Source organism: Phaseolus vulgaris, chromosome 7 (genome assembly GCF_051622355.1).
Source record: "Phaseolus vulgaris cultivar YP4 chromosome 7, ASM5162235v1, whole genome shotgun sequence".
In the NCBI taxonomy this organism is placed as follows: Eukaryota; Viridiplantae; Streptophyta; class Magnoliopsida; order Fabales; family Fabaceae; genus Phaseolus; species Phaseolus vulgaris.
In genome coordinates this window covers 54,594,012-54,608,064 of record NC_143504.1, presented here as the reverse complement: position 1 = coordinate 54,608,064, position 14,053 = coordinate 54,594,012, and the positions used below count along the sequence as shown (strand labels likewise).

Below are 14,053 nucleotides of genomic sequence, written 5' to 3'. Positions count from 1 at the left end.
GATTATCAAAGTAAAACTTTAACCTGATCAAAAAACAATACAAAATCGCTTTAAAAACTGTGTGTAAGTTTTTGTCGTTTTTATAGTGTTTGTTTTGTTGCGATGATTTCAACTGCAGACTTTGTCTATCAGTATAACTATATATATATTGTGGAATAAATGTGGGTTTGTAACTTGTATTGTTGTTGTGGTTGATATGTATAAGTAAAAAATATATAAGTAAAAAGTATATGACTCTTGTGATGTTGCTTTTCTAGTGCCTTTGCATCTTACATCATTACTGTGCTTATTAATTCTTTTATATATTTTTGATAGATTATTAGCTACATATATATAATGTGATTTTATTGGACATATGGCCCCCAAACTACAGTGATGTGGTAATCACATGGAGCATATAAAGAATTTGGCCACTATCTAGTGTTGTAAACGTGTTCTGCAACATTTCTTAGGAGCCAAGGAGCATATATTATCCCTTCGTACGTAGTGATCCATTGGATTTTAGTGCTTCATGTTTTCTATCTTCGTTTTCCCTCCTCACTTCAACATAACACCCACGTTTATTTGCTTTTTATTTTCAACTTCAGGACCATTTTTTTTTCCAATTTTCTTTTCCTATTTTTAATTATCCCTTCAATATTTATTCAAAAAAAATTATATATATGTTTGAGATCCATATCAATTAAAAATAATAATATTTTATAATATATATTGATACAAATTTCATTTATAAATTGAGTTAGATTTAAACTCCATTCTATTATTAGAATTATTTTATATTTATCTTAATGAAAATTTGTTGGTATTATAAAATTATTATAAATATATATTTAACTTCTTAATATTATTGTATGAATTTTTAGTATTGGTAATGGTAGCTAATGATATTCAATTCATATGTGTTATGAACGAAGTGGATTGCATTTCATTAGTTATTAGTCAGTTACAAGAGAAAACGGATCCAAAGTAAAATTTGTACATGGAGTTGTTGTATTAGAAAATTTCTGAATGTGAAAAGCTACGAGAAAGTCATTGTACTTTAATCCTTTACGTGCGGGGAAAATCTTAAAAAATTAAGTAAAATTGATATTTATAAATATATTTGAAGTTTCATAATAGACACGTTTCAATAAATTAGTCTCAATTCAACTATAAAATATTATATTAAAATAAGTTTTTTTTTTCTTTCATTTTTATTTTATTTTTTCATTTGAGTTAGTACTGTAAATTAAAAAGAAGCATCCTTAAACTTTTTATATTAAATTAAATCTTTTCAATAATGTAACACATTAACTTTGTAAATCTAATGTGATATGGGAAAGATATTATAAGGATTACGATCCAAGTCACTATCTATTGGTTAATAATTATAGTATTAATTATTTATTTATAAAAAGTAAAATATTTGGATTACATAATATTCTTATTATTATAAAAGAATTGTGATTGATTATATAATTTTTTTTCAAAATATGTATATTTTTTCTTTTATTATGACATACTTCATATAACTTTTTACAATTTCTATTTCTTTGTAATGGGATTTTACTATGAAATAAATTAACTTTGTGCATTTGGAAACACTTAGATCTTCATATCAATACTATGCTTAGATTCGTGATTGACACATGAATGCGTGCATTAAATAAAACTATAGTTCTTGCTATGACTTCTACGTGACTTTAAAAAAGTAGCTTCATAAAACGGAGATTCTAAATGTAAATTTTAACACATTATGGTAATTTAATTTTGTAAAAGTAGCCTATGAATAAAAAGGCACGTCTAGCTATAATTTATATGAATCCAAACATTAATTTCGCAGTAAAAAAAAAAGAAGCTATTAATTAAATTGTTGAGAATTTCAGTTATTAAATTTTGTTAAGAGAAAACCTTGACAATTAGTTGGAAAAGATATTTGTATTTCTAAAGTAGTGAATTCAAATAGATTTTATCAGCTAATACGATTTTTAAATTTGAAACCAGACTAAACCAAAATATTGTAAATATTCTTTAATTTAAATGCAATAAATTATTGTTTTAATTATAAAGCTGAATCATTAACTATAAGTCAAAGTTCAAGGTTTTACATAAATGACAACACGTATATATAATATTCTCGTAATATTTTACATTCTCAACCTTATTCTCATCTATTTGTATTATGCAGAAAAAAATGTAACAATGAAAAGTGGATGCCGCAGAAAACATTTCTTCGATAATATTTTATTTTATTGGAAAAAGTTTGCTAAATATTTGAATTTAACTTGTTTGTCACACAAGAGTCACGGAGAAAATCTACCGGTTCAAATGGTTATAAATAGACTTGGTCAGTGACAGGGTATTCATTATTCAGCAACGATATTGAAGGCTCAGAAGTTGTAATTTATGTATGATTCAGTTTGGTTGGCCCTCTTTTGCAATTGCCTAGTTTGTCCCAGATTATGGATTATCTCTTGGCTTAATTTTGTATTCCTTTATTCTTTATTGAATAATACAACTCATATGGGAGGCCAAATAGTGAATTTTGCGTGTCTGGAAATTGAAACTGCAAACCCTTGGGATAGAAAGAGTAGTGTACAAGGAAAAGCAAGTGTTGAGCACCCAATACAATTACAACAGCACTTGCTAAGTGTAATTCTACCTTCAAAATTTCTGATATTTACAAGTACAAAGACCATTATAGTTTTTTTACTATTCTCCTATTCAATGAATGAGTCATTTTCAAATGGTACATCCTATAGTTGATTGAAAAATCGGACACTTAAAATTCGTGAGAAAAGTCACCCGAGATTGGCAGTCTCAAATCCAATAAAGGGTAATTGGATTGATCATAGTTATGAAAGCCATCCTTTTTTCTTGGTTGCCTTGAGCTTCATCACAAGTTCTTCACGCTCGGCTTCCACCTCAGCATACTTAAGGCTCATGTGGAAGTAGCGCTCCTGAATATCTCTTAACTCTGCCTCTAGCATAGATTTTGTACGTTCAAATTTTTCTTTCGTTACTAGTTCTTCAGCCACTGATTTTACTGGGCCATTTACCTGGATTTTTTGCCCTCTAGATGGTGATCTGAAAAATAAATATACATGGGGTTATATATATATATAACAATATTACTTCAAGTGAAAAACAAGGCATGGATTAAAACAAAAGGCTTCCAAAATTATTATCAGAGTAACTGCGACATCTTTGCAACAGCATTCCAGTCTTCCGGCCTCCCTAAATGGACAACTTCATTTTGACTTCAATGTTTTAAACTTGGTTTTAACCAAAAGGAACACAATATGAGCCTCAAAAGGAAATCCAGTGAAAATTGGCTACTTTGCTTACATATCAAGAACACAAAATCAATTGCCGAGGAATTTGACATTATTTGTAATGAAGACTCAATCTGGATATCAGTGGAAGCAAGAAAACACTGTTTTCTTTTATTTTTCCTCTTATAATTTCTTCTCCATTCATTTTTGTCCTTCTCTATTTTATTTTCTTTAAGAAAAACCATTCTTGGTTATTAGAGAAGCGAAGGGATAGAATGATATCCAACCTTTCATCCCTCCCGAACATTTCCACTTGTTAAACTCCATTATTTAAGGAACTATATAACAAACAAAATTCTTTCTGGATAAGTTTTCCATTTGGGGACTACATGATGAAACCAAATAAAAGTTGGTTTCTACTTCTGTAACTTCATATTTTTTTCTTCTTTAACCGCCATGTGGTGTTTTCACCTTATAATGATTGATGTGCCTACTAAATCTTCTTCTAATTTTTCCTAAATGAAGTGTCTATCTATTCCAATATGTTTTGTCCTATCATGCTGAATGGGATTATATGCAATGCCTATTTTGACTTACTATCATGGATCCCTCCAAATTAACTTTCAAGTCATTAGCCATAATAACTCACACAGCCCATATTAAATGGACCTAAACTCCGATTCAACTGATGATCTTGCCTTGCCCCTGTACTCTGTTTTTTGCTTCACCATGTCACTAAGTTCCCACTTAGGAAAGTACAATATCCAGTTGTTGATCTTCTATCAACAAGAGAACCTGCATAATCTACATCAGTATAGGCTTCAAGATTTAGTCTTCCATTTCTTTTGAATAGTATTCTCTTTCCAAGATTGTCCTTCAAGTAATGTAGAGTTATATAAGCAGCTTGATGATGAGATTCCTTCAGTTCATGCATAAATTAGCTGATGACACTGAATGAGCAATGTCCGATCGTTTGCGAGCCAGATAAATTAATTTTTCGATTAGTCTCTGATACATATTTTTCTCTATGGTTGGTTCCACTTCAACCTTACATAACTTGTGAATAGGATCCATTGGAGTTCATACTGGTTTGCACCCAATTTTTCCAGTTTCTGCTAGCAATATCAGTTATATATTTTTGCTAATATATGAAAATTCCCTATTTAGAGTAGGCTACTTCAATCCCTTGAAAATTCTTCAATCTTCCTAGCTCTTTTGGTTAAAATTCCTAGACTAGTCTCTATTTCAATTCTTCCTACTCCCTTTCATCATTTCCATTCATTATAATATCATCAACATAAACTAGAAGGATTGTTACCCCCTCTTTCCCTGAATGTTTAGTAAACAAAGTGTGTTATCCATGACTTTGTTTGTAGCCAAATCAAGATCTAAGGGATTGTTTCTGTCCATAAAGAGCCTTTTGTGGTCTGCACATCTTATTTTTTCTGTCTCCTTCAAATCCAAGTGGAATATTCATAGAGATTTCGTCCTCTAGGTCTGCATGGAGAAAGACATTTTTGACTTCATATTATAGAAGATTCCAATCAAAGTGGGCAGCTAAGGGAAAAAGAATCCTTATAGTATTCAATTTAGCAACTGGTGCAAGAATCCTTATAGTATTCATTTTAGCAATTGGCAATTGGTGCAAAAGTTTCCTGGTAGTCTATGCCATAAGCTTGAGTGTATGCTTTGGCAACCAACCCTGATTCGTATCTTTCAATAAACCCATTAGCCTTATATTTTATTGTGAATATCCATTTGCAGTCATCAATATTCTATTTTTTGGGTTTATCAACAATTTTCTAAGTACAATAATGCATCCATCTTCACTTTCATGGCATCTCTCCATTCTTTCTTTGTCAAAGCTTCAGTAATAGTGTTAGGGACAACAATAGAATTCAAACTAACGATGAACCTTTTATGGTTAGCCAATAATCTATCCAGAGAAGCATACTTTGATAGAGGATAGAGAGATTGTTTTGTGCAGTTTCTTGTACCTTTTCTTATGGCTATTGGAAGATCAAGGTCATTTGGAGAGTTGAGAGTTTTTTCATTTACTAGTTCAAATTTTGTCTGTAGTTTTAGGTTCAAAGCTTAGATTGGATTCATGGACTTGCCACATGTTTGGTATGCTCTTCATCCTTGTATAGACATTGTTGAATCTTGAAAAATTGTAGGTACTAACTCTTGGGGTTGAATTTCTTACTATTTCTGTATTTTCTTGTTGGAGTTCAGTGGCATCAATAATAATATTACCAGTTTCAGCTTCTAATCTTGTCCCAAAATTAATTTTCTTATCTATAGATTCATTTTTAAAGGTTTCAGTTGGAGCATATACAAAATAAAGGGTTCAAGGTGGTTACACAATCTTCTAAAGAACTTCTTGGGACCCAACATTGGAGAAAAAAGATTTAGTTTCAATGAAGGTGACATCAATGGAGATATGCAATTTTTTAGATGAAGGTTTATAACACTTGTATCCTTTGGATTGCTGAATAACTAAAAAAAGACACCTCTAATAACCCAAGGATCAAGTTTGTTTCTATTTTGATTGTGGATATGTAAAAAAAAGTTGTGCACCCAAATATTCTAGGAATGAGGCCATTTGAGATATAAGTTACAGACAAACAAGCCCCAGAGATATTAGGTATAGTAGATGGTCCACATATATCACTATGGATTAATTGCATTTGTAGAACATTCAATGTCATGAATATATTCAATGTTGAAACAATCTTGTAAGACATAAGAATTATCCTGTTTGCATGGTTTAAACCACCTAGTGAGAGAGAACTTTTGTTGTTAATGGATTGTTCTAAATAGAAAAGAAAGCTTAAAACAAGTAAAAGAATCAGCATAAGAGGGTCATGCAAACAAATTAAAAACTTTTTCTTTTAAACTTTGAAATATGTTCCTCTAACCTGTGAATTTGAACTTCAATGTTATTGGCTTCGTTTGCTTTTGCTTGTTCGTTGTCATGCAATTGAGTCTTTGATAGTGGATCTACTTCAACAGCATGAATATTTTCATCAAGAAGTCCAAGTTCAGTTTCTACCTATATAAGAAAAAGAAGACATGAAACAGAAACATAAAAAATAAGGTTCCATTTCCAGTGACACTACATTTATTTGATATTATCACTAGGTGGCATCCACACAAATGTAATCATAAAATATACTTTGTAACCTTTGACTCGGAGGTAAATTACTATGTAGTCAAGTTCAAAACATATCACCTCACTCTGATATTTGATGCTGTCATTCTTCAATGACTTTTTCCTATTATTGCGATGTTGATTGGTATTCTTCACCCCAAAATTCTGCTAAATCAAATAAAGAAAATTAATAGTCCTGTCAACACAATGTTATCACGGCGTTAATGAAAAAGAGAACTAACTTTTGATGCCTTCGTATCATCGTGAACAGGTGAAGATTTCCTGTTAAACTTCGAAACCTGATTTCTCTTTTGTTCCTTAATCAGCTTCAATTCTTCTTCAAGGGCTTGGGCTTTTGTTTGGAACTCAGCTTTTTCCTGTTCAAGCAGTTGTATGGTCTGTTGATGCTGCCTGTTTATTCTTTTGTTGTGACTGAGCTCAGTATCCTGGACACATCTTGTTTCTCTTGCCTTCAAGTCATTCTCCAACTGCACAAGTCTTTCTTCTAGGGATGTCTTATCCGCCTTCAAATCTTCACATAATTCAGATGTTAGGTGCAATGAGGCCTCCAGTCTCTCTTTCTCCGATTTAGAAGCATTAAGCTCGTTGTTTAGAGCTATATTCTCATTTTCAAACTTATAGTTCTGCTGCAATTTAACCTTTAAATTTCCCGATTCGTCCATGATTTGTTGTCTTTCATATTCAGTGACTGTAAGTTTTAATTCAAGAGCATTTATAGTACTTTTGAATTTTAGCTCTCTTGATTTGCTGTCTTCCACCAGCTTCAACAACTTTTCATGTTCAGTCGTCAGCATTTCCACTTTAATTTTGTATTCGGCAACTTGAGTTGTTAGGTCTTTCAGCTTTTGTTCATTTTGAGACTGCATCGCATCAACCTCGTTCTGAGCCAAAATCACTTTAGATTGAGCTTCTTCAAAAGCAGATTCCAGTTTGGCTTTATCATCACGTAATGTGGATACTTCAAGCAAAGCGTTAGAAGCTATTTTCTCCTTTTCATGATATACTGCCGAAAGTTTCAAACGGAGTTTCTCAATTTCTAGTTCTAGGTTTTGAGTTTCTACCATCTTCTCCATTTGCATCTGATTCAGTAAGGCTTCACCCTGCTCCATATGTTTCCTATTTTCATAAAAAAGACCATCTAAATCTGAAATTAGATGTTTCACTTTTGATGCAATATCTTCCAGCATTAAAGTGAAGCTCTCTTCCAGGTGTTCCACTCTTTCAGAGCACTGGGCGAATCTTTCATCTGATTCCCTTAATCTGGCTCCCATAAGGGAGCAATATTCCTCTACCTTCAACTTTTCCTGCCTCAACTCTCCATTTATCTTTTTGACAGAACTGCATTCTTCTGCAAGATTTTCTATGGTATTTTGTAAATTCCGGTTTGCTACTCTTAGATATTCACATTCTTCTTGTGCTTCTGACCAGCGAATTTGTGCTTCTTGTGTTGAAGAATCTATCTCAGTCTGCATCTCCATAATCTTCTCTTGAAGCCTTGCCGCTTTAGATCTAGAGTTCTCTAGTTCTTCCAAATGAAACTCTCGTTCATTTGTCAAATCTCTCAACTGAGCTTCTAAAACAGAAACGCGCATTGACAATTGTTGCCTTTCCTGTTCTCTGTCTGATATGCTGAGCTCCAGTTCATGCATATTTTCTTTTATCATGGCCTCCATTTGTTTCTCTTGTTGACTATGTTCTTGTTCAAGATGATAAACCTTGTCTTCTAGCTCATTCAGTAGCTTTTGCAGAGACCCAATCTCCTTTTCTTTGTATGATAAATTAGCCTCAAGATTTCCTATCTCAGATGTTTTATTAGTTAGTTCCTCATTCAAATCTGTGATTCGGACTTCTAGAGCTAATTTTGAAGTCCCAGGCTCTTGAATTGAAATGTCATCATCATCACTACTCTTAATGTTGTTTTCCCCTTGGATCATGTCTCCTGAATGGAATATTCGAAATAAATTGTTGCCTATCTCAGACCCAAAATTAGTAGAAGATTGATCTTTGACCTTGTCTGACAAAAGGTCTTGAGATGCTCCACCATCTTTCAAACTTTTCGTTGCTTCTTTTAGCTTGAATAAGAGCTCAAGGTTTTCTTCTGTCAGCTCATTGCAGTCCACCTCAAGTTCCTGAACTTTTTCTTTAAGTAATTCAACTTCTCTCAAAAGATCTGCATCACCAAAATTTTTGGAGACAGTCTCCACATTACGACTTTCTGGGATAGATTCAAATAGCTTTGCTTTCAAACTTAACATTTCTTTGTCTTTAGCAGATAATTTGCCTTCATATTCCATTTCAATATCTGAAAGGGTTTTGTTATTTTGAATCTTCGAATGTTCAATCTCTCGCATTTTGTCCTCCAAGGCACTTTCCAGCTCTTCCACCTTGACCAGCAGATTTTTCTTAGATTCCTCCAGTTGTTCTAGCTGTTGCATAAACTGCTTGTTTCCTTCTCTACTTATTTGGAAAGATTTGTCCAGATCACTGAATTCTGAGGTTAGTGATGAAAGGTTTTCTATCTCAATTTTCTGCTGTTCTATGGTCTCTTCCAGCTCCTGGAGAACAGAAACGAGCTCCAGATTTGCTTCTTGGCTCCTCTTCAGTTGCAAAGACAAGTTGGCATTTGATTCCTTTTCGAACTTCAATTCCTCCTTTAGAGCATTCTCAATTTCGGAAATACATTCACCTTCAGATAGTGAATCTTCCGATGCTCGCTGTCTCGCTCTTGGATCCCCAAATGACAATTTTAAGTGTTCAACTTCTTGTTTTAAACTATCACGCTCTACCTGGGCCGCTGAAAGGTCCATTTTTATACCTGCCAGATTTTTGTATTGATCTGAGAGTTCTGTTCTCAACTCGTCTAAATCACCCATTACCTTTCGGGCGTTCATTTCCCACATCTTCGCTTCTGCCCGTAGCTCTTCATTTGTTTCCAGACGATTATTGGAAGCACTGGTCGTTTTAGAAGATAATGCACCAATCTCTGGCATATGCTGGGAAACAAATGACGAATTATTTGACTGAGAAGAATTTACAGGGTAATCGTGATGGGATACACTTTTCTGGGAACTGGTTGAACCTTGTATTCCAGTCGGGCTCTGCCCATCACTGATACTAGAGGAAATATTTTCCCTTCCTGTGGAACCCTCAGTTGAGTAATGGCTGCAGTTTGATACAGATCCGGAGAAGCTTGTTTCCTGCAGACAAAGTGCCAGTGCAACGCGTCATTATCATGATAATGGCAGGCCAATAGTAAATTACGACATAACTCAAACATAAGCAAGCTGATGGCTCCACTGGCATAAATTATTTTGCTTCCTGGATCGTGATGGAAGAGAACTCTGTACAACGGATGACTTCTAAAATACCCATTAGGATGAAATGCATTTACCATCTCCACGTGAAAATCTCACTAAATTACTATGTTAAAAAAGCCAGTTCAAATTGGAATTGGTGAATATTATGCAATATCTTTTGGTTAAAAAGTTCCAGAATACCTCGTGAATAGTGCCTGATACTCCAGGATACCCTAAATCTAAACAGCTAAACTAGATAATTATTCGAGTCTGCAGAGCTCATCCTGATAATTGATTATTAAGAAGAGACTTATTTTTTACCTATATGCATGTATGGGAAGAAATCTATAACCATTTAGGCAACAAAACAGATATGATTATGACACGGAAAATGTTGTAATTTTACCCTTGTCTCAATTTCTCCGGGGGATAAGGTAGAATCAAAATCTTCAACAGAGGAAGATTCAACACTCTGGATATTTGAACAATCAGATTCATTGGATTTGATAGCCAGATCATAATTATTTTCATTGATGGCCTTCAAATGGAAATTTGTCTCTTGATCACTGGAAAAAGTGTAGGAGATAAATACTTACAAGATAATTGACATTTTAATATACAAGACAAGACTAGCTGCCAATTCAAACCTGAGTTTCGTTCTTGGTGTCAGGCACTGCACAGTTACCTGAAAAATACACAGCCACTGAATTCCCAACTCTATGTTCAATGACTTTTTTCTGTTATAGCTTTATTATAATAGGAAAAATATAATTTTACACTTCTTTTTAAAATACAATGACTTAATAACTTGTTTTTATTAATATAATAATAAAAAAATTATATCTATTTATATTTATTAGTATTATATTAATAAAAGGAGTTGATAAGTAGTTTTTTTTTTCAAAAAGAAAGATATCAATATATACTCTATCTTGTGATGATAGTTTGTCTCTTTATTGGGATAGCAGAATCACAGTGAGTACTGCTTAAGTGAGCAAAGATGAATCAAGAAAACGGGTTCTCGACAAGATAGGGTAATGGGTAATTTTTTTTTGTGATACTGATAGTTCTAACGAAAAAGTAAACCACGTATCTTCGAAGTGAAGAACCGGGACATTGTCTTGTAAGAGGAAAAATGAAAAACCTCATGTCATAGCAGTACTCTTATGGGGCCATAATCTTCATAAATAAAATTCAAGTGTCGTGCACAAATCAGTCGATTAAGAAAAGTTCAATGAAAATTAAGTTGAAAAACGACTCAAAAGCAGTGTCATCATCGTGCGTAAAGTTAATCAAAAAGAAATTTGTCACAATGGAATAATCCATTTGCAAGAAGGGAAGAAATTATTTCCCTGTGATACTGTTTGTCCAAGACTACTTGATTAAGTGAAATAGAGACATTATATAATCACAAGAAAAAAAATGTGTGGACAATTGATATATTTATAATCATAAAAACTTCCATAAACAAAATATTCCAGATTTCCAGTTCTATATGTCCCCTTATAATCGACTCACTTGCAAAATTGTCCCATGGTTGCACTTAATCAGTGGGATTGAAAGTGGAGTAGCAGCCCCTGAACTCATATAGCTAGTCAAACTAACAGAGGCCTCCCCCAGGATGCCAGATTTTGATGACCCCTGTTAAGTGATAATGATTATTTATATAGCAATCTAATCCAAACAGAAATTTCAAGCTGATAAAAATAAAGGAACAGAAACAAAACGGTGTGCATAGCAGCAATAGGATAATACCATTGCAACAATAAGCTTGAGGACAAAATCATCAATATCCTTGGCAGAATTATTTCTCGAAACCCATATAGATTCTGAAAAGTTATCTGACCATTGACAACCTCCATTACGCACTGGCACTTTGCTCGACTTTGCAATTGTTTTGCCATTTTCTACGGAGACAACAGAAACAAACAGTTTGTCCCACCCTTTGGGTACCTGTTAACATTAGATTCACCATTCGTTATTGACCAGACTTTCTTTTAAGGCTACTTAAACAACATTTGAAAATTCAAAGCATTTGGATATAAAATTCTAAAAATATTTTTTCTACAATTATTCGAATGATATAATACTGATAGTACCTTCTCGCCTTTAAATATTAGCAAAAGTCATTTCATTTTATGATTTGGCTCTTGATTTATCCTCGTGGCAAAACATACCTGTAATACTGTTCTGCATTCCACGAGAACAGAAACTACAAGCAAAAAACTTAGCTATACTTCTTTATATACCTGTTACGCTGTTATCTAATTAGAATTGAAATTTCGCTTTGATAATTTGCACAAATTTTGAATGTAAACTTTTACTAAAACGTCTTCTGAATAAAGAACTACACAAACATTACCGAAGAAAATAAATCTAAGTTTTATGAAAACCACAAACCCAATGCAGCTAGCTATTCATAACAAGACAAAAGCTAGTGATACACTTTGTTATCAGCTGAAATTTACTAGAAAATACAAAACTGTGAGATCTCACTTCTACCACTATAGTTGGACTTCATCAAATCTCATACATGTTCTGAGTCCGCTCGGTGATTCTCTTTCAAAAAAACACGAAGCACTTCATATATAGCAAATTTCTATTTTAAAATAAAATCACATCTCCATATCAACCTCTGCCATAGTATTTCCAAATTAGGATCAAGGAGTTTCAGTTGCATATTGCATTGCACCAACGAATTATCACTGCGGATCAATAATTTCGAATAAAAGCGAAACACAGATAGACACTACACTAGTCACATTGATCAACGTAAAACGAAACGAGAGATAAAAACACGAAATCGAAGAAGAGAAAATAGCGAAGGCACGAACCTGGAGAGCCTTGAGGTGAGAGATTCTGAACTCAATTCTATCCCCTGATTTCGCCGCCCTGTGCTTATGCAACCTAAACATTCTCTTTTCTCTTTCTCTCCTCCTGTGTTTCTGTGTGCTAGTGTGTCGTGGCTCCTTCTTTCTCAATCATTCACTCACTCACTCACTCTCGACAACTACCAAATTTCGCTATATTCATGATTTCATCAGCTTCTCCGCAACCACTGTCACCAACTCACGAAAGAGACGGAGAGAGAGAGAAAGAGCGTTAGCTCAGTGGTCATTGTTGTGAAGGGTGTTATTTTATTGTTCCTTCAAACCATTGCCCATAGAGAGAAACGGAAACGAATCCCACATAAAACAAACAACCAACCATCTGACAGAAGCGCTATGGTTTTTTTTTTTTTTTTGTTATCATATTTGTTTAAGTAAAATTTCCGAATAAAAAATAAAATTTCAAAAGAACTACACAAATTAGAAAAAAAAAAAATCGTACATGTCATTGTCAATAAAATTTTAAAAACAATAAAAAAACAGAAAAAGAAAAAATTGCGCATTCAAACAAGATTTCCAAAACACAATTTATTCATTTATTTAATTTTTTTATTGATTCATATTCTTTCATGGCCATGTGAGTAACATAACATCCAGTAAAACAGCGAGAGAAACGGTTACGACCCAATCTTCTAACATTCTACTCGCTGACGTGTCAGACGGTGGTTGGCCAAGCACCGGAAAGGCGTTGTAAGTTGTATTACCGCTGCAACCACCGGAAGCAGAAAAATTACAGGCTGTGTTATGTTAATAATAGAATAGAATAATTTGATATTCGAGGTATTAAAAGGAGAATTCTTATTAGAAATAGTAACTATTATTTTATTTCTACTTTTATTATTTTTAATTATGAGTTTATCTGTGAATAATTTTTGGGGAATAGAAAAAAAAAAGGATTGTGGAATATTTTGAATTTTTTATGCAAGTTAGTCTTAGTAAGTCCCGTATGGACGGCCTTAATTAAAAGTATATTCTTCATGTATGATAAATTAATTTAACTTAATTAACAAGTCATTAAGATATTACTTGTTTTACTGAAAACAATATACCTTTTCATTTATGAAGAGTTTTGTGCTTAAGCTGTGTTTAAAGCACATTAATTTATGTGGTAGGTTTGATTTAGGTCACATGCTCCGTTTGGTCAGGGTACACTTACTCCACCAACCTTCCCTAAATCAATAATAACACACAACTTTTTAATTCTCCTAATTTTTAATTACTATTAAGACACAGTTTCAGATTTTAAATTCATTTATTAGAAAAGTGATCAATTTAATATCACTTTTTATTATTTTATCGAAATTTTGAGAAAAAAAATTATGTGATAGCAACAAAAGAGAACAATAATTGAGATCCACCAAATATTCATTCAAGCTAATTCATGATTTTGAAAATGTCTAGCAAACTAATCTGTCGTTAAACAATGATGAACTTTTACTA

General features: G+C 33.0%; 1 protein-coding gene across 2 annotated transcripts; it reads right to left on the bottom strand.

The window, feature by feature from the left end:
• Positions 1 to 2,506: 2,506 nt before the first annotated feature.
• Positions 2,507 to 12,889, bottom strand: LOC137830324 (uncharacterized). 2 transcript variants are annotated; one of them, XM_068637592.2, is made up of 9 exons: positions 12,560 to 12,889; positions 11,481 to 11,678; positions 11,244 to 11,366; positions 10,373 to 10,410; positions 10,132 to 10,291; positions 6,651 to 9,626; positions 6,490 to 6,576; positions 6,176 to 6,309; positions 2,507 to 3,066 (listed from the first exon to the last, which is right to left on the bottom strand). In XM_068637592.2, exons 1-9 carry the CDS (start codon positions 12,638 to 12,640, stop codon positions 2,835 to 2,837), a joined length of 4,029 nt encoding a protein of 1,342 aa, XP_068493693.1. In that variant the 5' UTR covers positions 12,641 to 12,889; the 3' UTR covers positions 2,507 to 2,834. The 2 variants fall into 2 exon arrangements, with proteins under 2 accessions (XP_068493693.1, XP_068493694.1); XM_068637593.2 differs by having other exon boundaries at positions 6,490 to 6,573.
• Positions 12,890 to 14,053: the final 1,164 nt, after the last annotated feature.

What these genes read in the sequence shown, in the direction of transcription:
- LOC137830324 (XM_068637592.2), bottom strand. Translation starts at nt 12,640, where the DNA reads ATGTTTAGGTTGCATAAGCACAGGGCGGCGAAATCAGGGGATAGAATT. An exon ending in ACACCAAGAACGAAACTCAG is followed by an intron (nt 10,292 to 10,372) that starts GTTTGAATTGGC and finishes CACTTTTTCCAG; the next exon opens with TGATCAAGAGACAAATTTCC. An exon ending in ATTGAAGTTCAAATTCACAG is followed by an intron (nt 3,067 to 6,175) that starts GTTAGAGGAACA and finishes TTTATTTTTCAG; the next exon opens with ATCACCATCTAGAGGGCAAA.